General features: G+C 43.7%; 1 protein-coding gene across 8 annotated transcripts in view; it reads left to right on the forward strand.

Annotated features, from left to right (window-relative positions):
• The window catches only part of AGAP1 (ArfGAP with GTPase domain, ankyrin repeat and PH domain 1), a 702732-nt gene that overhangs the window by 549164 nt on the left and 128324 nt on the right, over positions 1-25244 (forward strand). For all 8 annotated transcript variants that reach the window (XM_069103139.1, XM_069103141.1, XM_069103140.1 and 5 more), the window contains one exon: positions 12359-12520. In XM_069103139.1, the coding sequence (XP_068959240.1) occupies positions 12359-12520 (162 nt within the window). The remainder of the gene's footprint in view (positions 1-12358; positions 12521-25244) is intronic.

Raw genomic sequence — 25244 nt, forward strand, 5'->3', positions numbered from 1 at the left:
TTAGTCATTAGCAGCATGTTAGCTAAATTCATAAACAGCAGGAGAGACGGATAGCCTCTTGGCAATAATTGTTCAAAATGCCAGCTTCTCCTCGCTTATTCACAGACTGCCTCCCTGTTTGGAATTATTTGACTTGGTTTTGTTGTTGCTGTTGTTAATTTCTCACTTAATATTTTGACAAGGCTGTTTCCAGGCTTTGTTTGTGTGAGACGCTGATGCCCAGGTCCGTCTGTGGATGGCGGCACCTCTGGGTGCCCGTCCTCAGATTGGCAGCATTAGAGGCATCATCTTGGAAAGCACAGGCTGTTTGTTTGGGGCTGTCCATTCCGTTTTGTTGGTGGGTATGCGTGGAACATCTGGCTAACCATCCTTGATGGATATCCCTTCTTTCAAGCTTAATCAAGGTCCTGCTTCAATTAATAAGGGGAGATTAGTTGACTTGTTAACCAGGCATAGTTGTAGGCTTGCTGCCATGGCTCATACCAAGATCACAGGGCCCTCGGTGCAAGGTCACAACGGCTCCATTACCTATGGAATTCAACACTTCAAAGCATCTTCATCATGGGGACAGTTCCAGGAGAGAGGGAGGAAGGGAGGGAGGCCAGCCGGCCGCCAGCTCCCTAAACCTGATCCAATGAAACTGGCCATTGTTCTGGCCCAGGTGTGGAAGATTGGAAGGGGAAATTTCCTGGGATCTGAAGAGCACTCTTTCAAGTTGCCAGACCCTCTGTTTGATGCAATGGATACCCCCATTTAAGTCATTGTCGACATTGCACCACCCACAACCATAACCAGGGACAGAAGAGGGGTCAGTTTGGCAGATTTGTTATTTCTAGTCATTGGCGTATGTGAGAGCCCAGGATAGGGATGGGAACTTTCCTAGTATCAGAATTCAAAAAGGACTGACTGATTATTTATAGATGATTATGTATAATCAAATCTATTATTTTTGTGGATCAAGAATTATTGCATCTTTGACTGGAACCGGGCACAGTGTTTTAGCACACAGTAGGTGCTTTACAAATGCTTATGCTTGATTCATTCATCACTTTGCAACGCTTTCTACCAATGGAATACAATCCCTTTCCTCCCCTCCTTTCCTTTGATTATGGCCTGTGATTTTATCAGTGCAAAGAAACCCCAGTGTGGAAGTTGCCTCTGCTGTTAGTGGTCAGTGATACCACTGTAGCTTAGGATCATTGATTCTGAACCAGGAGAGGACCTGAAAGGCCCCAGGCCAGCCCCCTCTCAGGAGCTCAAAGGGTACCTACTCCAACCCCCCTCATTCTGCAGATGAGGAAGCAGTTTCAGGGTGAATTGCCCGAAGTCAAACCCATCATAAATAGCAGAACTTGGATTAGTTGGGCAGTCGGTCAATAAGCATCCATGAAGCCCTTCCTATTTGCTAAGGCCTCTGGGTTCAAAAAAAGGCAAAACAGGCCCTTCCCTCCTACAGCTTACGTGATCATGGGCCTGAGGCACTCTGACCCTTTGCCCAGGACACTTTTTGCTAGACCGTGTGGCTTTTACTTCTCTCCTCACAGTATTTGAGTGTTGGAAAGGGCAGGAAGAAGAGCTTAGAGACACATGGTCTTGGGCTTGAAAATCATCCACACGCATTAAAAGTTGGACCTCCTCGTTTATTTCAACAAATACTTATTATGGACCTACTGTGTGCTAGGCCCTTTTCTAGGTGCTGAATAATCAGAGATGATCAGAAATAAGGGAGAAACATGGGAGCTCTTTGTCCAGTAATCAGTGAGTTGAGATGTTATTCAAGAATCAGCAACTTCTGTATAACCTAGAGTCTTAGAAAGCTTCTTGGGACACTGAGAAGAGAATTGACTTTGGCCAGGGTCAAAGATAGGAAGACCAAATCTAAAAAAAACAAAACCCCTAAATTAAAAAGCAGAAGTCTGCTGGTGATAAGCCATGTCCCACACCTATAATCCCGCGCCTCTGCAAAGAAGTGAAAGGGAGATGCCTTCGCATATGCCCTCTTGGGGGCCAAACTTGGTGTTGATAGTTAGAAAGAATCTGATTTCTGTTTTATTGGTGGTCTTTCAGTTTTCACTGAGGGCTTAATAACTGATCAATCCCTCATCATTTAGTGAGTTGATGCAATGGCTGAGAAGGTCCAAAACCCCAAATCTGACCCAGTAATGAATCTCTCCAACCTTCTCTAGGCAAGCCTCAGACAACAGGCTCAAAAGTGCCAATGAGTTGTTACGATATTTCCCCCAGAAGCCTACCAATAGTGCCCAAACACAAGGTCTCTGTTGCTTTAGGAAAAGGCTAAGGGCTCATTCCATCTGAAATTCCCCACTGACAGAAGAGAGAAGGCAAAAACAGTTTGTCAGATGGATTGTGTTTGCATGATGCTGCGAACCTAGCACCTTCTCCCTCTCGTTGAAGAGTTTTATTCCTAATTCTCTCCTTCTGTCTTTCTTTCTATGATGCTGGTGCTCATGGCAGTTTCAACCAAAAGACCTTTAACATTCCCCTTGCTTAGAACCCAACTGTCAGCTGCCTGTTTAGAGGAGGGACGTTAGTTCTAATTGTAACATGCTTCAAGGTTCATTCTTTCTTCAAGGGAATCACAGCATCCAGGCTTTGTCCCTCACATCTGCGGCCTGATTTTGTCTTTAGGGTTTTTTTTTTTGTTTGTTTTTTGTGAAGTCCACATGTGACCCATTTATGTATGGGTGGCTTTGGTGTTGAAAGATACATGGCTTGCAAACCCAATGCTGGGGATCTGAGTTAAATCCCATGCCTACCATGTACTGCCCTTGTGGTCTTGGTCAAGTAAGTACTGCTCTGGGCCCTAGTTTCCTCATCTGTAACATGAGAGGATTGGAGGAGATCATTTCTAAGGACTCTCCCATCTCTAGAACAGTTCTTTTATGTGGTAACTTACTGGCTGGCCTCTGTAACCAGGGACATTTTTCTAATGGATGGTAGAGACACCTTGGGAAGCCAGAAAAGCAGGGGGTATTTTTAGAGTCAGAAGATCCAAGTTCAAACTCAGCTCGCTACCTTTGTGACCTTGGGAGAGTCATTTATCCTTAGTTAAACCGTCATTTCCTCATCTGATGAGGGGGAGGGAGATCTGACATGATGATGTCCAAGGCCCATTCTAACTTTAAATCTGTGATTCCATCACCATTTGATTCCTTTGTGCTGGGCACTCAAATGCTTCTCTAGAAGGATAGTGGTGTCTAGGGGTGGGGAGTGTGGCAGAGGAGAGAATCACTATTCAAGGAAAGATTCTAAGTACATTCCTAACCCTCTGGTACTGTGTCCAAGATGGGTCCACCTTGCAGTAAATGCTGTTCCTTGACAGGTAATGTTAGAGCAGAGTTCCATTTTGTGGGTGTTTTAATCTTATTCTGTTGAAATGAAATTATACATGAATATCTATTTGTGACTGCCATTTGATACCCTTCCTTACAAAGTACAGAAAGGCTCAACCAGAAGACTGTCTAGTAGGTGATAAATTCTTTGCCTTTGGCTACCCATGAAATAACTAAAACCACAACATGGTGTTCAATCCTTTCCACTTACATCCATCGTCATGGAAGCCAAATAATGGAAAAGGGAGGGAGAGGAGCTAAATACCACCTGACTTGGCTTTAAGAATATCCATGTCACACATTATAAGTGGATGTTCCTCTAGCTTCATTCACCAAAACTGCATTAAAAGGCCATGATTGAAGGCGTTTTCATCATCTAGGCACTGTGCCGGATGCTAGAGAGGCAGACATGGGACTTCTTTGTCCAGTGGCCCAGGAGTTGGGAGTCTAAGCCTGGGGTCCATGAGCACCTCTAGGAGACTGGAGCCCTTGGATTTTGTGGGAAGGGGGGAATTACAGCTTCATCTTCATTAATGTCTAACTGAAATTTAGTATTTCCTTCAAGTATGAACTTTGAGGATAAAAAAATTATTCTAAGGAGTCCCTAGACTTCACTGGAGTGCCAAAGGATTCTGTGAAACACACACACACACACACACACACACACACACACACACACACCACACACACACACATTATTCCAAGGTCTCCCCAGCATTCACCAGTCCACTGAAGGATTACGTGGCACACACCCTTGTGCTGGAGCATTATAAGATCATAGATTTAAAAAGTGAGACAACCTAGGGCTGGCTAAACTTCCATAATTCATAACTGAGAGAACTAAGGACCATGGAAGCCATAAGATGGTGGATTTCAAATTGGAAAAAAACCTTAAGCATCCATCTAGTATTATCTGACTCAGTTTACAAATGAGGTGGAACCTGAGTCTTAGGTCATTGAATCCTTATTTTTTTTTTGGTCTTTTTGGAGGGGGAAGGCAGGGCAATTGGGGTTAAGTGACTTGCCCAAGGCCACACGGCTAGTAAGTTTTAAGTATCTGAGTCCAGATTTGAACTCAGGTCCTCCTAACTGCAGGGCTGGTGCTCTATTCACTTGCCACCTAGCTGCCCCAGGTTGTTGAATCCTAGTGCATTCTTTGTTATTTGGGGATTTTGGTCCACAGAGCAGGGCAGTGAGATTAGCTTGAAAAATATCATTGAAGATTAAAAAATGAGAGAGGCCAGAAGCATGTAGGCATGTGGGTCATTCAGATGCCTCTTTTCCCATAAGGCATGAATATATTTTCTGGAGACGAACAGTCTTAAACACCATAAGCAACAAATGAGGCCAGAAGGAATAGTTGGAGCCAACAAAGTGGCCCTGGTTGGCTCAGGTGTAGAGCACTAGACTTGGAGTCAAAGACCCGAATTCAGATCTTGTTTCAGACACTCAAAGTCTGATCTTGGGAGAGTCTGCCGTGCTTGGACTCAGTGGCTTCTGAGGTTCTTCTGGGCTTCTGATATATATATAATCTATGAGGTAGCATTGTTCAGGGGAGAGAAGAGCGGATTGTATTCCCCATGTAACCTTGGACAAAATCACTTTATCTCTTTGTGCCTTGGTTTCCTCATCTGCAAAATGAGGGGGTTGGATTCGGTTTCCATTTAAAGTCTCTTCCAGCTCTAAATACATGTATTCAGGCAAAAATTAAAATCAGGAAAATAGAATGACTGTATCGTTAGAGAGTTAACAGTTGATTCTTGACCTGGGTTTTTCAGATTGGTTGTCTGTCATAACACTGACTAGTTGGAACAAAGGGTAAAATCCCCAACAATTTAGGAGAAAGGTAAGACAGGTTGTATGCAATTCCCATGCCTCCAATGTATTGTGATAAAATCTTGGCTCTGAAACATGGGGAATGGATATAAGTAAAGACATTGACTCTAATTGTCATTGTTTCTGAAAACCAGTGTAAAACATGCCCCAAACTTGGAAAGCTACAAGAGCCCAGAAACTCCCTTAGCTAGGAAACATTTGATTTCCTTGCCAAGTGAAGGGATATGGCAGTCACAATAGAGACTCATACGCAAAACATTTCAGAGAAGGATGATAGAAGACTGAGTAATATTTCTTCAGATGATAACCAAGAGCCATTGATGAGAAAACAAACCTCAAAAAAGACTGAATCAAGACCCAGCTAAGTTAGATCATCCTGAAGTCATCTAAAGATAATATGTGCATGAGAATAATCAACATAAGAAATGGAACCAGCCTTCCAACATTTCCTTCCTGGTGTCTACATGCTGGACAATCATGAGGCCTCCGTCTTGGGACTCCTGTACCTCAGTGACCAGAGAGTTACAGGAGAAAGTAGAAACAGTGCTTATGTTGAAGTGAGGAGAGAATGACCAGACCCAACCAAATCCATGCAGAAGAATCATGTGCCCTGAGGCAAACACAGATGGGTCACACAAATTGAAGAAGGGCTAGAAGTTCAGATCTGCTAGAATATAGTAGAACATAAAGGGAAATTGTGCCAGAAAGAGAGTGGAGCCAATGAGGTGAAGTTAGGGAATTTCCATTTTATCCTAGAGACAAAAAGGAGCTATCAATGATTTTTAAGCCAGAGAGGGACATGAACTAGTTTGTGGGTTTTAAAAAAGATGGTTTTGCAGCTCAGTGAAAGCTGAATTCTAGAAGAAGGTCTAGAGAGCAGGAAACAAGTGTGGATGCTGGTACAATAATTTATCTAAAGGGTATTGCACTTGACTTAAGGTGGTAGTGGTGTGAATAGAGATGGGGAGTGGTTATAAGAAATCATAATCATAATCATTAATAAATAAAATGACGAGACCAGGAAAAAATTAATAAAGACTTAACATGATGATTCACTTAGAAAATCTTAGGAGAACCACAAAAGTCATTAGAAATAACAACTTCAGTAAAACTGGATACCAAATAATCCCCCCAAAAATGTAACGTTTCTACATAGCAATAAGTGTCCAGAAGAGAACAAAAGAGAGAAATGGTCCATTCAAAAGAATGAGTAAAATATCTTGGAGTCTGTCTACCAAAGTACACTCAACACCCGTACAAAGACAATCACAAAATGTTCTTTAGAAAGGTCAGTCATAACCTAACTACCACCCAGAGACCCACAGCAGCAGCTACAGAGGCAGGTGTCCAATGAAACCTCCCCCCATGCCCAGCCCAGATCACATTGTGTCATTTGTACACATCCCTCAGAGAGAAGGCTCCATCCCCCTTGTCAGTATTGTGTACACCCATCCCTGTTGTCTTTTCATTTTGGGTAGGACGGTGTAAGTCTCACGAGAGAAGTAGGTCTGAAATGTATTAGGGAATACCAATCATCTTATCATCTTCTCTTGCCAGCCCCATTCTCCTCCCAAACTCCCCTATTTCTGTTGAGGGCACCCTTATCCTTCCCAGGTTTGCAACCTCAGAAGGAGGACCCACACAAGCAGGGCAGGGCCGGGACTATCCGGTTGGATTTAATGTGCCCTTAAAGATAACAAGAGACTCCTGGCTGCATGTGTGGCCCTCTTTGTGCATCCTTTGTATGTTAAAATGTTTGTTTGTTGACTTCACCATAAAAGAAGAATTTTTTTAATCGATTAATAGAAAGGAGCTAAAGATATTTGCCTGTGATCATTGCACAGCAGAGGCAGAATTAGGATGTCGTCTCTTGGCCCTTGTTCTGGGATTCTTTCATCTCCAGCTCCCTGAGTTTCGCCGCATCAGACTTTCCTGTGTGTGGCTGGAAGACGATGCAGAGTAGACTGATTTAACGGCAAGTCCTTTTGCATCCTGGTTCATTAGCATTAAAACTTTGCTTCTTGAAATGGCTCCTTCTCATGTAAAACCTGATGTGGGAAAAGAGTTTGAAAAAGGAGGTAAAAATCATTTTGATTGTGCCAGGGAAGTTTGCAAATTAAAGAGGTCCTGGGTAGAGTAAGACACCCTTTCTGCAAAGTGAGTAATCCTCCCCTAATTTATATGCATGTGTTTTGCAAAACTTTTGCTTCAGTATAATGTATCCCTGGACACACTATTTTTTAAAAAACATATTGGGAAACTCTAAAGAAACAAATCATTTTAGTATCTGTCGGCACTGTGATGGGAACAAGGGGTTTGTCCTGTAGCACCATGCCCCCCCTCACCCCCTCAGGTCAGCAGCTGTTCACGAATATCACTTTGGTGCCTAAAAGACCTTATTTTCTCCGCCTCTTCAGATAAGAAACCTTATTGTGTCCCGGCTTGTATGGGATCCTTGTTGTATTTTCAGACTGACTCCAGGTGTCTTTTGCAAGAGGCAAGCAAAGACTTCTCCAGAGGTAAGCTTCAAGGGAATGTGTGCTAGCAAAGACACCAAATTGGGTTTTCTTTTTTAAATTGCATTCTCCATTAAGAAGACGACGAGGTGATTTGTAACCTGGCCAGACACTGGGACTTCTGCAAATGACGTCTTTGTGATTTACTCTCACCTCAAGACTGGAACACTTTGCTGGTTCTGTGGGTAAAGAACATCCCAGGCCTTCTTGTCTCCCGCTGACACACCCGGCTACTGCACCCATGAGTTTTGCTCAAGGCATTGGTTTTATTTGCACCCCTTCCAGCTCATCCAACTCAGAATCAGCCCAATTGGGACCAATACTCAGATTTCCAATGGTGAATCAACTTCCCTGAAGAAGGAAAAAAAGGCTCCCTTTCAGCACGGCCATCCCAGCCTTGTTCCCCACCTGTGCCCTCTCTCCCTTCCCACCAAATGTCTAGTCAGGGACTGGTTGGCATCCCAGGCCACACACACAGTGTGCATATTGGTGTGTAGTGACTGCAGTCCTCGTCTACAAACCCTTCATTAACCACATTCACAGTTCTTTGAAGTGGATGGTGATAAAGGGAATTCACCAATTTCCTTCACATCAGTAGAATAATAGTGACAGTGTTAGAAGGCACCTCAGAGGCCATCTGGTGCAGCCTACTCATTTTACAGAGAAGGAAACTGAGGCCCAAGGCCACAGGAGTTATAAGGAGCAGAGCCAGAATTGGAACTCAGCTCTCATGTCACCAAATTCCCATGAATGGGAATTACCATGCTGTTAATCCCCCTTTGACAGAGGAGTAAACTGAGTCTCAGAAACAGAAACCAATTTACTCAGGGTCTTACAGTTCCTCTGGTGTAAGATTTGAACTCAGGCCTTCTTGAAACCAAGGGCAATCCCTTTTTATCTGCCATGCTGGCTTGTCTCTAGGCTAGATACCTGTGGCTAAAGGAATGTAAGTCTCTTCTTCCTGCCTCTCTTTAAGGACTTAACACAACTAAGAAGACAACAAAACCAAAACACAAAACTGTATCCCTGAAAGGAGAAATAAGCAGGAATAGCAAATGCAGATTTAAAAAATGCCAACACTAAGCAATTGGGGTCCTTCAAGGTGGGCAGGAAGGAGACACAGCCGTTGCCCTGTGAGCCCAGTCTTGCCTCCCCATTCCACCCCTCCCTCACATGTTCTTCCTCCCCTCTCTTTGATAGCCTCTCTGTGCTTCTCATAACAGATCGTCTTCAGCCTCCCAGGATCTCCCCTTCCCTGGATTCCCACACCGGGCCCATTCTGTGAGCCCCACGGCCACAGGAGGAAAGTGCCAAGAACACTGGTGCCTCCTGTGTCCTTACATGTGGGGACTGGAAGAGGTTTCCTTCCATCGAGCACAGGCCCCTCCCCAAGGACCCAAATTGGGGTCAGGGATTTGAGCGGCACTCTAGGCTCCCTTTTGCATGGGGAGGCTGAAAGCATTGGACCTTGTTTTTCCGAACCACAAATCTGTCTAGGCTCTGAGTGGTTCAAGAGTCTTCTTGAAAGTGGAAATCAGACATTTCTTTGCTTTTGTTCTGGGAAATTCACTTTCTGAACAAACTGACTCTGGCAATGGTTTGATGAAGAGTTTCATGGCGTCCAGCTCATCAGGATTTCTCTGCAGTACCTGGAGGTGCCATTCTGTTGGAGCTATTTGGGGGGTGGGGCTGGGGGGAGAAGGGGAGAGGTGATTGCCCTCTTAGAGGAGCATGGCTAGTGGTCTCCGTGCATTCCTTTTGGTAGTCTCAGGGGCTCCCCCTCATCCCCACCTGCCTCTCCTACACTCCTTCCCCCTGGTTGTGGCACACCCCAAACTCAAGGAGTCAGCCTCAGTCAATACAGATGTTTGTGGAAAGAAAGGGAAAGGGGGAGAATCATTGTGTCAGCCTTATCTGGTGTGGGCAGTGAGGATTCCAAGGTCTTTCGATGTGACTCTAGGAGTATTGGGTGCCACAGAGGGTGATGGCCAGGCATGGAGAGTGCTGGCCTTGGAATCATAGCCACCTGGATTCAAACCCCGCCTTGTATACTTCCCAGCCACCCTAGGCAAGATATCTAACTCCTGAGCCTCAGTTTCTCTTTTTTTCTTCCTGTCTCTGACACACGCTGGCTTTGTGATTCTTTGCCTCATGGTACCTTAGGCAACTCTGAGTCTCTGGATTACAGTGTAAACTGGTAGAGGGGCTTTCCTCACTGGGAGGCCTCTCTGCCAATGAAGTGACAGGCCTCGTCCCAAAGGAAAGAAAAAGGACAACTTCACAAAGTATTGGGAGAACTGAGGCACTGTGCGTGTAAAGTGCTTTGACAACCTCAGCGTGCTTTAGAAATGTTGGCTGTTATTATCTCATAAGTTGTTTTTTTTTTTAAAGCAATTGGGGTTAAGTAACTTGCTCAAGGTTACACGGCCAGGTGTTTCTGGGTGGGTGCTGAGTGTCTGAGCCTGGATTCGATCCCAGGTCATCCCGACACTGGGGCCGGTGCTCTTACTCTCTGTGCTACCTGGCTGCCCCTCATAAGTCATCTTTTGCAGATGAGCATAAATAGTAAGAATAGCCTGAGAGGAACTTACTGTCTTTCTGTTACTGTTTTATATCCAATGGTCCACAGACTGGGGCTCCCGTGGACAAATCGCTACCTTATTTTTTTAATATTTGGATGTCAGTTTATTGTCTGTAGGTTCACTGGAAGTATCTTAGGAAAAACTCAGACAGCAGACAGGTTGACAGGGAGCACTTGCTGCTATTCTGGATGGCGCTGCCCCTCAGACCCTTCTCCAAACCCTCCACTCCAAGGAGAAGAGTCAGTGACTATCTCCATGTCCCCTGGAGCAGCTCCATCCAGGCCGTGATAAGTTTCAAGGCCTCTCCAATATCTCTGTTACTCAGGACAGAGATGGAAGTCGGGACTTGACCCAGAGGTACTTTCCACCAACATAAAGAGCCGCTTCCTCCTTCTGACCCCATGCGGAAATGTTCTCATGTGGAGAACATTTGCCAGACGTTGAGAATCCCTGTACGTACATGGCCCATCGCTTCAGCCACATGGATTTGAATATCTGTAGGGATGGAGAAAATAGATGTCCTGCACCCCACCCCCACCCTTCCAGGGATGGCCATCAACAAGGAGATGGGCCTGCAACGGTCCATCAAAACCCGCCAGGGCTAATGATGGGCTGGGCTGATAATCGGGGGTGAGTTAATTGTAAGGTTCGATATGGCATCTTGTCAGCCAAGATAAGTTGTCACGTTTTCCACTTGAGCTGAAACTAAATGATTGTAAAGTAAGTTATGAGTGTCCTTGGGCCTGTCTGCCGGAATGATGGCTAAGAATACATTGCTGGCCCATCAGTCTGTAGCAGGCTGTTTGATATTTATGCGAACGGAATGTTATTTTATTCTGCCTCCAGTCATGCTTGTCATCTTCCCGAGTGAAAAGTGAAACGGCTTCTGGAGCTCATGCTTCAAGGATTGAAGCTCAGAGCGGCTGCAGATTGTTATTATTATTGCTGGTATTATATATTTTTTGGGGTGTGCGTTGAACATTGATGCCCGATTGGGAAGAACTAATGGCCGGCATTGAACACGCAGGACGGTGGCAGAGCAGACTCATCGCGTGGTACCCCCGGCTCCGTTGGAGCCGGTTGAGATGTGGAGTAATGAGGCGCTGGCTTTTTTTAATTCGGCGTGCCTTCTCTTCCTACCCCCCCCCCCTGCTTTCTTCCATATTTAACACTGGCGGCAGTGGCCATTCATTTCTGTGCCCTGTAATTGATACAAAATAAAATGCATTATTTGTATTCACTCCGGAGGATGAAATTGCATCCAGTGGGCTGGAGCTAGAACTCATTTACAGTTTCCTGAAGCTGGGGCTTTCAGGGGCCTCTCTCTTTTCAATTTGAGGGATACCTTGTCAGGCAAGAAAACTATTCAGAAATGGAAATGCAGAGCTTGGAAGCCTCATACACTTGGGTTGCTCATATTTTAAATCCAGGGAATGTTAAACAACTTCTATCTTGAGAGGGTGGTCTCCAAAACTAGACTTCAAGGGTATTAATAACACTTGCAAGTGAACACAGCATTCCACTAACCAGAAATACAGGGCTCATCTGTAAGCAGAAAGAGGCGGGGATAGGCGATAGATGGCTGGGATGACATGCTCTCCAGGGTCCTTTATACTTGAGAATCCCATGATCTTGGGGGGGAGAGAGAAGAAGAGAGAGGGAGGGGAAGAGAAAAGGAGAAGAGAAAAGAGAAGAGAAGAGAAGAGAAGAGAAGAGAAGAGAAGAGAGACAGATACAGAGAGGCAAATACACTAGATCGATGAATAGAGAGATAGACTGATGGATAGGTAGACAGACTGGATGGATGGATAGCTAGACAGACAGATAGATATAGAGACACAAGCAAATAGAATAGATAGGCAGACAGGTAGCCAGACAGACAGGATAGATGGCTAGACAGACAGATTTCTTTTCTGTCGGACCTGGGGTCTCTTCTGTGTAGAAAATTTTATCAAAGCAGATTGGCACCTGCTCAGCCCCACATAGTCTCAGAGAGGCTTGTGTTGAATGGAATTGAATCATAATTCATTTTAATGATAATTCTTTTTAACTTTTCTGTGTCAAATTGCAGATACAGGTTTGGGGGATTCAGTCTGTTCAAGCCCCAGCATATCCAGCACCACAAGCCCCAAACTTGATCCTCCACCTTCCCCTCATGCCAACAGGAAAAAACATAGACGGAAGAAAAGTACCAGCAATTTCAAAGCAGATGGACTCTCAGGCACAGCCGAAGGTAAGGAGGCCACGTGCCGTGGGGCATCCACAGCCCCATTTGTTACTGATTTGTTTTTCCTAATGTGTTGTTAAATACCAGCAGCATGACTTCATAGGTCATGTGGACTGATTGGAGGCAGGAAAACCTGGGTTCATATCCTACTTCTGACAGTCTAATGGCTAGGTGACCCTGGGTAAGTTTCTTTACCTCTGTCTCCCACTTCCCTACACCTAATCTACTAAGTCAAGAGTGGGGTATGATCTCTGCTGGGAAAGGGGATTCCCTATCCCAATGAAATCACACCGTCCTTGTGAATTCATGTTAAATCACTTGGTCTGTTAAAACAGCAAGGTTGCGAAAAATGCTGCTCAAAGTATTAGTTGTTAATGTGTGAGAGCTGCTGCCTCTGCTTTGCTAATGGCCAGAAACCCCTCATCCTCAAAGGTGCTGAAACCATAGTGGAAGCCCTTGACCTCTTATAATCCCTGACACTCCAAGAATTGGGTGGCACCGCACTGCTGCGTCTTCCCCATCACCCTGGGACACACCAAGTTGAGTAATGAATCTTCTCAAGTCAATCCCATATGCATAGACACGATGCCGCCGTCCTGCTGATGCAGGACGCCACATGTTTAGGTTCTGCAGTCTGTACAATGCCCACAATAATGCGTCGCCTCTTCCTTCTCTTAATTGAAGGTCTTATAAGGAAACACCGTAAAACAGTGGGAGAAAATGCCAGCTTCAGAGAGAGAAAACCTGGGTTTGAATCCCATTTACTCCTTTGTGACCTAGGGCAAATCTCAACCCCTCTGGGCCTCAGTTTCCTCACTGGTAACATGAGAAGTTTGGATGAGAAGCCCTTTGAGGTCCCTTCCGCTTCTGAGTCTCTGCAAGTCCTAGTCTTGGGGCATGGCCCAGAGGTGAGCCCACAGAGTCAAGTCATTATGGGACTGGAACCTCTGACTTCTGGGCTAACTCATTAGTGTCTCTATTGAAAGCCAGAAATTTTCATCCTTGTGCTCTTTACAAATCTGCTCAACTGAATTTTGAGAGACTGTAGGATATACAGTCTTCATGGGGTCAACCACAGCCACTCAACTGAATTCTGAGAGAACTGGGCAGCAGACATAGACAGTGTAGCTAGCCTGCATCGTCGCTACTTCCATGCCACTCTGAATTCTTCCAGGTTTCTTTTTCTAGTCCCTTTTCATCCATTTAAGTTACATTATACAGTAAAGCATATTGGAGGCAAGGAGAAAGGACTGGAAAGTTGTGGGGTCAAACCGGGGGTCCCCCATTCACCTCCCTCAGAAGGAGAACTCTTTCTTTGTTTTACCCGTTTCATCTTGAATGTTGCCATAGTTCCTGGCCCTGCCTGTATCATAGAGAGATTGTAAAAAGTAAAATGTGGCTACATCCTTCAATCATGGGTGAAACTCTTTGAGTTCCCCCAGAAAGCCAAAATGTGACTGCTCTGATCTGTGTGCCTTGCGCCCACTTACACTTCAGGCCAGGCTCAAACTGGGAAGAAAGAGAAACATTGCTCCTTGTCTTGACTCGGCCATTCCCAGCTACAAGTTGCAGTGCTATTTCTCTAAGAAAATATCTTAAATAGCTGCCATGATGACACGCCTGATTCTTTTGTTTTGACATCAGCACCATTCGTCCCTTCTCCCCTTTCAGGGAGAATCCGTTGTGGTAACAGAGACCATTGAAGGAGGTAGGGGATGGGGACAGCTAAGTGCAATTAAACATTGTAAGGCAAAGCCTGCTGGCACCGTTCTGTGCTCTCTCAGGTTGGAGGGGAGAATGCCTTCTGATCACGCTTCTTTGGGACCATGCGCAGGCATTCCCAGCTCCCAGTACTCGGGTCATTTGTTCTGCAGTTTGTGTTCTTCCCAGTGACATTGTTGTGGTCACTTTCTGATTCTTCTGACTTTCCCCTGTTTCGGTGCATGTGCCCTCCCACCCTTCTCATCTTCTTCCTTGGTCGTTTCCTGGTGTGTCACATCCGCATCATGCCTTAGTCATCCCCCAGGTGTGCAGCCACCGTTGTAAAGCATTTGCATTGTTCCCAGCTCTTTGCTACTGCAAAAGTGCTGCTGTGATGTTTTGTTGTCTACAGAGTTGTTCTTTTTGACATCTTTAGCTTCCTTGGCAGCCTCTTTGCTGTCTGATGAGTCATTCTATCACTATCCCATTGCATAGGGTGATGAAAAAGTCTCTCTGTACCAAGTGACCCCGGTAAAGGGGAGCAGATTTATTAACAGACCTTGAAAAGAAAAAAAAAACTCTCATCCTACTCACATTCAATCTTTCCAATAGCAAATTGTTAATATCAAATACTAACCTCCCCGAAAATATTTCTTTTTTGGAACTACAAGATTTGGTGAAATGAGCCTTGGACCTGAAGCAAGAAGATATGTGGGTCCAAATCCCAGCTCTAAGTTCAGCTGTGGGACTCAGGGCAAGTCACTTAACCACTGTATCATCATTTTCCTTATCTCTAAATTGGGGGCAATGGGGGCCATCTTCTTTCCAAAGCTGTCTTGAGGAAAGCACTGGATAAAAGGGATTTGTGAGATGAGTACCACCCTTGGAGTTTGGGGATCAGAGGATGATGGAGACCTGGAAAGAACCTTAGAGACCATTGAGTGAAATCTCCCCATTTTTCAGAAGAGAACAGTAAGGTTCTCGGTCTCATAATGTAGAGCTATAAAGGGACCACAGAGGGCAGTTAGTCAAACCCTCTCATTGTCCAGTTGAAGAAACCTAACTTGGAATTGAGCCACCAACTCAGCATGGGCTTGTAGACACGCATTCCCTAAACCAAGGAGGGGATGACAGATAGCATGGCCAATGAGCTCCCTAAGACCTGGGAAGGTGCTCCTGGGAACCTCCCCAAGGTGACAGCCTAATGACTGGAAATATCTACACATGGATGAAAAAAATCACAAAGTTATTCCCACATGCTCCCTTTGGTTAATCAGGCTGTGTGCCAGGCACCAGGGGCACAGAGACAGAAGCAAAGGGTGACAGTGTGCACCTCTATAGGCAAATACAAAGTGCATTATAAAGATAATTTAAGGGAAAGGCTTTAGCATCAGGGCCAATCAGGAAAGGCCTCCAAAAGGTGGCATGTGAGCTGAGCTTTGAAGGAAACTAGCCATTTAAAAGTGAGGTGAGGAGGAAGGGCACTCCAGGCATGAGGTCCAGCCAAGCCAAAGGCATAGCAATCAGACACAGATTGAAGAATTCTGTAGGAAGCCAGGCATCCATAGCCTCAAAGACAACCCCAGATGCCTTCAGTTATCTTTCTATGAGTCAGCCAGTTGCCTAAAGTTTAAGGAAGTCATAACCCAGGCATGTTTTCAGGGAGACCTGTGGAGAGTGAATTTTTAAAAATTGGAAATTTACAAAGAAGCCCATTTGACAGGAATCACCCATGTCTTTGCTTTCTCAAAATAGACAAATACTCTATGAAAATGGTATTGCCAGTTTCTCCAGAGACAAGAAGGCTGTCCATGCATTCATTAAACATTCACTTTGTGCTCCTTGCTAGAGATACAAAGACAGAAACTTTGAACAGTCCTGCCCTAAGGGAGCCTCTGCTCTTATCTAGAAAGTACACAAGGGATTGACCCATAGAGCACACCCCAGGAGTCACTTTTCCTGGGATATTTTGGTTCATATCAATACCCACTGATTGAATAAAATTGAATTCATTGCAAAAAAATGTTTTCTTTAAGAAAGATGCATTTTGTAATTTCTAATTTAAATCACATTCAGACATCTTGGGCACCCTTGTGCTAATTAGAGCTAAATGTCCCAGTTACCAAAATAGAGAAAGATATAATGAACTCAGTCAAAACTACTTGAATTTTGTTTGTACATAAAAGAAAATTCTTTAGATTATAGTCAGTTTTCAGTGTCCCCAAAATTTTGTTTTAGAGGATTTTTTTAATATACCTACTACAAGAGTGGCATTTATAGAAAAAGTGTTTGGAAAGTGAGGGTGGCATTGCTGCTCATATCGCATGGGCGTGAAGGTAGACACTGATTCCTCCAGTCCTTCTCTGCCAAAGAGAAAACCTGCCGTTTCCCAGGGATTTTGAACTGTTCATTGAAACTTACTTGGATACTGTGGCCTCTCTCTATTGCCTGCTTCTCAGGAAAGGCAATAATGTTAAAAATGGTGTAACGTCAGCATTTATGGGGCACAAAAATATTAGGAACGACCGCGTCCAAATTAGCAGGATTGATATGGACGAACTGATCTTTTCCATCTAATGGACAAAGTGCCCACGTGTGGATCTGAGCACTCATTTCACCCTAATTGTTACAGTGTTTCTATTTATTTCCTCATTGTATTTGTTCTCTTAACTCTAGCTTTTATTACACTGTTAAATATCAACAGTTAAATTCTATGCCTGGCAACCGCAGACACTAGCATCTCATTTCAACAAATGGCTGTTTCCTCATCTTTAAAGGGCTTTTAAAAAGGTTTTGTTGATTTTCTTTAACACCATAGTTGTTTTCCTGTCATTGCCCATCCACGCACATCAAACCTCCATTACCACAAAGAAAAAAAGTTTCTCAAAACCAACTGCAAAAGTGACTGCATTCAGGACAACGGATCCAGAACTCCAGGTCCGTTGTCCGCACCTCCCTGTTGAGACAAGGAGCTTTGGTTTATCAGCCGACTTCAGAAACCAAGATTGGTTAGGAATGTTTTCAGTCACATTATAGTTGTGGTTGAGAATGCTGTTCTGCTGGTTCTGCTGTCTTTGCTCTGCATCTGTTTATTCGTTCAGGTCTTACCATGTTGCTCTGAATTCCACAGAAGCATCATTTCTTAGAGCTATTCTGTTACATTCCTATAACATAGCTTGTTCCTTTCTTGTCCAATCAGTTGGCCCCCAGGTTTTCCTGCCAAAAAAAGGTTGGGTATGTATGTGGTCCTTAGATCACCTTTGAGTATATGGCCAGCAGGGGGAATGCTGTTTGAAGGAGATGAACAATTTGGTGACTTTTTGTTGTTGTTCAGTCACGTTTCCATTATGTCCAACTCTCCGTGACCCCATTTGGGGCTGTCTTGGCAGAGACACTGGAGTGGTTCTCCATTTCCTTCTTCAGGGCATTTGACAGATGAGGAAACTCAGGTAAATAGGATTAAGTGACTTGCCCAGGGTCACACAGCTAATAAGTGTCTGAGGCTGGATTTGAATTCAGGAAGATGAGTCCTCTTGATTCCATGCCCAGTGTTCTATCTACTGTGATACCTAGCTATCCAACTTTTCTCATGTAATGCCAAATCATTTTCAAGAAAGATTGGATCAATTCATAATTCTACCAGCAATGTAGCAGTCCCATGTGTGTGTTTGTTTGTATGTGTATAATATATATGTATTTGTATGCACACACATATAAATATATAAAATTATAGGTGGATGAGGCAAATCCTGCATTACAGTATTACATAACATAATTATTCATGTGTGTGTATATATATATATTTCTATACATTTATATAAAATATATATTTATATAAAAACTATTCGATAGATAATGACAATTTTCCTGCTCTACCACCCTTTCAAATACCTTGGGGAAAACTGATTTTTAGGGAACATCAGTTTTATTTATATCTTTACATGCATATATAATGCATTTGTGTGTATATGTATGTGTACGTAATCTATAATAATATATTACAAATCTATTTCTATGTATGTGCATATATACAAACATAGGTAAATATTTTATTGAATTGTGTTCTGTTCACTTCTCAGATAGATGCCTAGATAAAAGCACGTCTCCTTGATCCTCAGTTTCCTCATCTGTAAAAAGAGATGTTTATAGCCCCTCCCTCACAGAGTAATTGTGAGCTTGAAATGTCATAATGTATTTAAAGCCCTTCCCAAACCTTAAGGTGCTCCAGAAGGGGTGGCTATTACTATTCCGAAGGAATAGCAAATGATTTTTTAAATTGATTGTGTGTTCACTATGACCTGTTGTGGATCCAACCTTTCACTGCCTGTTTGGTTTGGGTGAGTCCAAAGTGAATGGTTAAATAGGTTCTTGTCTTTGAATTTTTATAGTCTGAGAGCTTTCTTGCCCCAGTGACCTTCCCTAAAAGTCAGTATTGCTTAAGGAATTTAAAAGAATAGCATGACAGAAACTGTCAGAAAACCCTCCTCTGCACAGATCAGTAGGAGAAGTCACCTCAATCTCCATTTGCTTCAGTTTCCTCATCTGTGGCATGGGGTCTGGGGTGGGGCTGGATGCCTCTAAGGTCCTTCCTTGCTCAGAATCTCTGATCTTGAATCCCCAAAAGAAAGCACCAGCTGTGTTTCTGGCCTCCTGGTCAACCACCGAAGGCTTATGGGCTGTCATGTTAGGGTTTCCTCTCAGGTGTGCATTCACCCTGAGCTACTAACCCATTGATCTATTTCTCACCAATATTTTCTTGTACTTCCCAAGTCAAAGATGATGGAGGCCTGATAGACGGCAGCTTATCTGAGAAGGATCTGGAGGACTTAGTGAACTTTGTTCAGTCTTTAGGTTCTAATTTCCTAGAGTACCTTGAAGATTTCATGTTGCTCAGATTTCACCTGGCAGCTGCATAGTGCCCAGCACACAGTGGATGGTTAATGTTTGGGGGATGAATAAGTAGAATTCCTAGGAGAGTTACCCCTCTGACCTTTCCTCCCCACAGCTGCTGAATTGTTCGTCCTAAAGCACAGTTCTGATCACTCATTCCCCTTCTCATGAAACTGCATTGGTTCCCTACTGCCTTGAGGGTCACATGCAGATTCAGCAGATTAGCATCAAAAGCCCTTCATGCTTTAACTCCATCCTGTCTTTCTAGACTGATTCCATGTTACATCCCCTCCTGATTCTACATTCCAGCTCAATTGGCCTACGCGTTCAAACCCCCACACAACCTATCAACCCCCAGTGCCTTTACACTGACTATGTCCATGCCTTCGATGCTCTCCCTCCTTAGCACTCTTGGAAACCCTGGCTCCCTTCCAGGCTCAGCTTAGGTGCCACCTCTTACACAAGGCTATTCTCCCAGAGTGGTCGGTGCTCATCTTCCTCTGCCTCACCCAAGATTATTTTGTATTGATGTTTCTATATATGGTGACTACCTTCCTTTCAAGCTCAACTGGTGGGAAGAGGAAAGGTTCCATGGAGAAGATAGCATTGAGGTGAGTTTTGAAGGAAACCACTCAGAGATGAGGGGGAACAGCATTCCAGCTGTGGAGAATGTACAGTGTAGACACACGGGACAAGAGGTGGAGTGCTGTGTGTGAGGACCTGACAGAAGTTCAGTTTGGCTGGTTCACAGAGCACGTGTTGGGAAGTGACGTGTAACCAGGATAGAAAGATTATAGGGAGGAGGGGGCACCTTGCGAAATTCTGCTACACAGTAGGTGCTTAATAAATGCTTTCAAATTCAAATGACTAATCCAAACACATGGGAAACAGCAGGTACTTAATAAGTGCTTTCTGACCTAAACTATTATTTAGTCCAAATACATGGGAAACATGAGTTTAATTACCAAGACAGCCAGGTGGCCCAATATTGCTCAGTTTTTCGTTTCAAATTGCCCAGGAGTAATTGAACCAATATTGCAGACTCTCTCCAATTTTCTTTTTTGCAATTGGGGTTAAGTAACTTGCTCAAGGTTACATGGCCAGTTACTTCTGGGTGTGGCGCTGAGTATCTGAGCCCAGATTTGATCCCAGGTCTCCCAACTCTGGAGCTAGCACTGTTACTGCACCACCTGGCTTCCCCTAAGCAATTGGGGTTAAGAAACTTGCTCAAGGTTACACGGCCAGATGTTTCTGGGTGAGTGCTAAGTATCTGAGCCCAGATTCGATCCCAGGTCTCCCAAATCTGGGGCTGGCGCTCTTACTCACTGCGCCACCTGGCTGCCCCTCCTATTTTCTAAGCATTGAGAGAGAGAAAGAGAGAGAGAGAAAAAACAAGCCCTGTCTGTTAATGCCCTTTTCAGTCACCTTTGCAGATGCCTTAGGAAAATTCTCAGTGAATTAGTTGATGATTAGAAAGTATTTTGAAGAGGCAATGAAACCATAGAAAGATTCAGCATCCTTTTGTCCTGAGTTCTCATGACAAGACAATGACAGCCCCTCCCCCATTCCCCTGTCCCCCATTCTGTAAGAATTCAAGGCTGTTGACTCTTCTGTGAGTGGCAATTAGGACACTTGGTCGTTGGAAAGACCATTTGTCTCTTGTTTCTTAAAACATGAGTTTGTAAATGTTCTCAGCGTTCCCTCCTTCTGGTGGTGGCTCCGTTATCTGCTCTGTGTTTTTCTTCCCAAGCCAGGCCTCTTGCTGTATTCTGGATTTATTTGGAATTCATTTGGGCTAGAGAGGTTGGTAAGAGTCCTAGGTGCTCTTGGGTCATGCTACTAAACTGTTCTGTGGGTCTCCTTCTCACTTCATCTGTTGGCAACCCCAGCTGTGGCTTGCAAAGGTTCTGCTCATTAAGGTCATTAATTCTCACAGCTTCCCCTTCCCCCTTTAAAGGAATGGCACGATTTGATTGGATTTAATGGCCCCTCTGCGGCACCTCCTTCTTTGTAATCTCCAGACTTGAAAGGCCTTTTCAGCTTCATTTCCATTTAATAAGTATTTACTAGGCCCCTACTATGTGCTCAGAGACAAGAATGAAACAGCCCCTACCCACAAGTCACTGGTTTCCTACTTAGGGGTGGTGGGAGAGGGCAAAATAGGGAAAATTAGGCTCCCAGATTCAGAACATGAAGGAACCTCTAATGTCATCTGGTCAACCTCCTCTCCCCCTATTCTCAGAGAAGGAAACTGGAAGTGTGAGTGACTTACCCTGTGTCACAGATAATAACCATCCACATTGGGTACAAGCAATGGAAAAGACCAAGAAAGGCTTCCTGAAGGAGGTGTCACTGGGGTGGAGGTTTGAAGGAAGCTGGGGATTCCGACAAGAAATGTGAGATGGTGCAGAGTGTTGGACTTAGAGCCAGAAGAGCTGGGTTCAAATCCTCACGCTGCACATCCCGCCTTATGCTCTTGGACAAGGTACTTCCCTGAGTCAGCTTGCTCATCTCTAAAGACAACGGTATTCAACCAGCAATCTCTGCAATGTCTTCCATCTCTAAAAATTATGATCCTTTGAGGGGCAGGTGAACTTTTCTTTTGGATGCTGTATGTATACATTCTACTTCCAATGAGGACTCTCAACCATGATGCTCCTACTGTTTTCTTATTCTCTGGATGAGAACCAGAAACCAGAGGTTTTCTCCTAAGGGACAAGTCGAGTGAAAGAGACTTGTTGACTAAAGGTTCTTGATGGTAGAACAGCCATTGTCACCGGTTTCACAAGAATCTTAATCAAATTTGTGTTGCTGTTTTGTCCTTAGAGCATTGACATTCCCCACTGTATTCTCCCCTCCCCCCTCCACTCCAAGATTCACCCAAATACAGAGGAACAAAAAAGTTCATCGAAAACTAAAACACGTCAGATGTTATATGAATGCTTTACATCTTCGATCCCTGATCTCTGCAAAGAAGTAGGGAGATGGATCTTGTCAGATCTCTTCTTTGGGGCTGAGCAAGCTGGTCATTATCATTTTGAATCAAAATGGCTTTCCTGTCCTTTCTACTTATATTGTTATCATAGTGACTGAGTTCTTGTTTTCCTCATTTGTAAAGGATGAATCAAATGAATTGCAAAAACAGATAAGTAGTAATGTAATAATAAGCAGAAACTTTAATGTTCCTCTCTCAGAACTGGACAAATCTATATAAATGAGGCAAAATGTGAAACTAAACGAAAACTCATGGAGGATTCCAAACTAAAAGATTTATCGACTCTTCTCAATGTGACCGCTAAAGAATATATCAGTATACACACATACATGCATATGTGTGTGAGACAAACATGTAATGTTTATATATCTGTATGCATGTATATTTCTCAGCACCACTTGGCACTTTTACAAAAACAGGCTTTTTTCATAACAAGACGAGAAATAAGTATTCTTTGTATACATAATTTTAAGATTCATTGACTGATAGCTAGGAATCACAGGCATTCAGGGATAAGGGATTTGCTGCCACAAGGTGAGTAGTTCATCAAAGACTTTCATCCCAAGAGCTCTAGAACAACCCTTGACTTTAACCTTATTGATACCATTACTGCCAAAACATTAATCCTTCTAAAGAGAAAGGAAATAGCCTCTCAAGGCCACCAAGAAGCATAATGAAATCACTTCTCTCCTTTTGCATTCCCATTGCTGGTTATGTCTCTCCCATTCCAGCCTCTTCCAAGCCCTCCTTCCTTCATCCTCATTCTCTTGGCGTCCATTCCCTCGCCCTGTGTCACGTCACTGCAGAAGCCACATTGGAGTCTATATCATTCCACAGCAGGGATGTCATACTCCACACAGATTGATCCCTACAGCCTCATGTTGACTGAGGAAACCATGGATTAACATAATCCATGTTGTATTATATTTTTACATATTTTGTTGAACATTTCCAGGATCATTTTCAGCTGGTTCCTGCCACACTGGAGTTTCGTGAGTTTAGCACTTCTACTCCAGATAAACATTCACCAGTTTGTTTTTTTTTTTTTTACTTTTTGGAGGGCAATTGGGGTTAAGTGACTTGACCAAGGTCACATGGCTAGTTTTTTGTTAAGTGTCGTGAGACCGGATTTGAACTCAGGTCCTCCTGACTCCAGGGCCGGTGCTCTATTCACCAATTTGACAAATAAGAGGTAAAGGAAGGATGTTAGCTTGGGCTGGCATGGATGGACAGAGACAAGTGACCCCCTCCCATTTCTTCCTGTGATTGGGAAGTTTGTTTTTTAATGCACTGGTGATAGTACTTACTGAAAACGTATTGGAACACAAATGAAAGATTTTGCCAAAATATATTTTTGTCTTCATTGATGGAATCTCCTTATGATGAGTTCTCCCCACATTGATGCAGACCACAAACTCTCCATAACTCTTATCTTGTCCTGTCCTCATCCAAAAGAGGCTCCACTGTGAGCTGGACACCTTTCGTGGTCCTCCTCACCCCCAGACATGCCCCATTAGCTTCATAGTAGATGTTTCATACATACCTGCATGTGTTGGTGTTGGGTCTTATGTTAGAATACAAGCTCCTTGAAGGCAAGGAGCACTTCAATGCAGAGCCCTGTGCCTGGCATATTGGAGAACCTTAATGAATGCTTGGGGGTTGACTGCTTGGTTCTAACAGAACTTGAGCAGTTCTCTTCTCTCCATCCCTCAGTTTATTCTTGTAAAGTGAGGGCTTTAGCCATGATGCCTTCTAACATCCCTTCCAACTCTAAATCAATGCCACAATGAATTTTCATATTTTCCAGATAGAAATAGAACATGCAGAATCCTCTCTGCTGTATTTCCCTCTTTCTGTATAGCCAGTGTTAGTATAAGCCTTCTTGCTCATTAATTCTGACCTGCCTTATATATTCTTAGATACTTTGTGAGGTCTGAGATTTCCCTAGTGTCATCTTTCCTGATACATACAGAAATCCTTCCATATTTCAAGAGTTGACTATAGTCAAAATGTCTTTCCCTCTCTCTGTGCTTAAATTGGGCTGTTCATCAGACCTATTGCCTCAGTTCTTGCAAATTAGTGAGACCTACTTGACCTTTGGAAGAGTGTCTGAGAGCCAAGGGTTACTTATATGTCTGAGCCTCAATTTTCTCATCCAAAAAATGGGTAGATTCGGCATTTTGGTGGCTGAAGATTAGTTGATATCTATAGTTCCTTCTAGTTCTAGATCAAGAGTATTTAACCTTTTTTTGATTCATAGACCCCTTTGGTAGGCTAGTGAAATCTATGGATCCCTTCTCAGAATGTTCTAAAATGCATTAAATAATGCATAACCCTAAATGCATGCAAAAATGCATAAATAAAACAAAGGAGGCCAATTCTACTGAAACACAATTGTCAAAATATTAAAAACACAAGTGCATGGATACCATGTAATCCATGGCTACTTGGGAGGCTGTGGGCCCAGGTCAAGAAGACTTGTTGTATGTAGGTTTGTGATTCTATCACTAAGGTTTTCCGAGCGAGGGAGAGGCATTTAAAATCAGGATATTTATTTCTCAACCTGTTGCCAAATTTCTTTTCTTTTTTTGTTTTAAGTTTTGAAAAACTATTTTTCATTCCAAAAGTTCTTCAAGTCCTCCCCCTTTTTCTTCAAACAGACATAAATGTACATAAAGGTGCTTTGATCAACTTATGCCACACTTGTGAAAGATGTTCATAGAGAAAAACTTCAGTAGGCCCTGCCGCTTATACTCACTATCTCTCTCTCTGTTTCTCTGTCTCTCTCTCCTCTCTCTCTCTCTCCCTCTGTCTCTTCTCTCTCTCTTTGTCTCCCTCTGTCTCTCTCCTCTCCACCCCCCCCACCCCAAAGGCTCCCTTTGTAAGCCAGAAATGGAGAAAATTGGCCATTTGTCTGTGGGGCCAGCAAGGCCTTGCTCAGCTAGGAAGATTCATCAGATGATTAAATTTCAACTGCATTATGCCAGAGTTCATGAAAAGAGAATTCTGCGCCTGGTTTAATTCTATCTAATTTCAAAGGGGAGATTGAAGCCAAGTGGGGAGGAAAAGAGGGGGAAAATGTGTGGAGTTTTTCTTAAGCTGATTCCTCTTGGATTTTTCTAAAAAGTAGCTTTCTAGTTGGTA

The sequence above is a fragment of the Petaurus breviceps genome, unplaced genomic scaffold, assembly GCF_028583685.1.
Source record: "Petaurus breviceps papuanus isolate PSGF00001 unplaced genomic scaffold, PetGlider_PUasm1.0 567, whole genome shotgun sequence".
Taxonomy (NCBI): domain Eukaryota; kingdom Metazoa; phylum Chordata; class Mammalia; order Diprotodontia; family Petauridae; genus Petaurus; species Petaurus breviceps.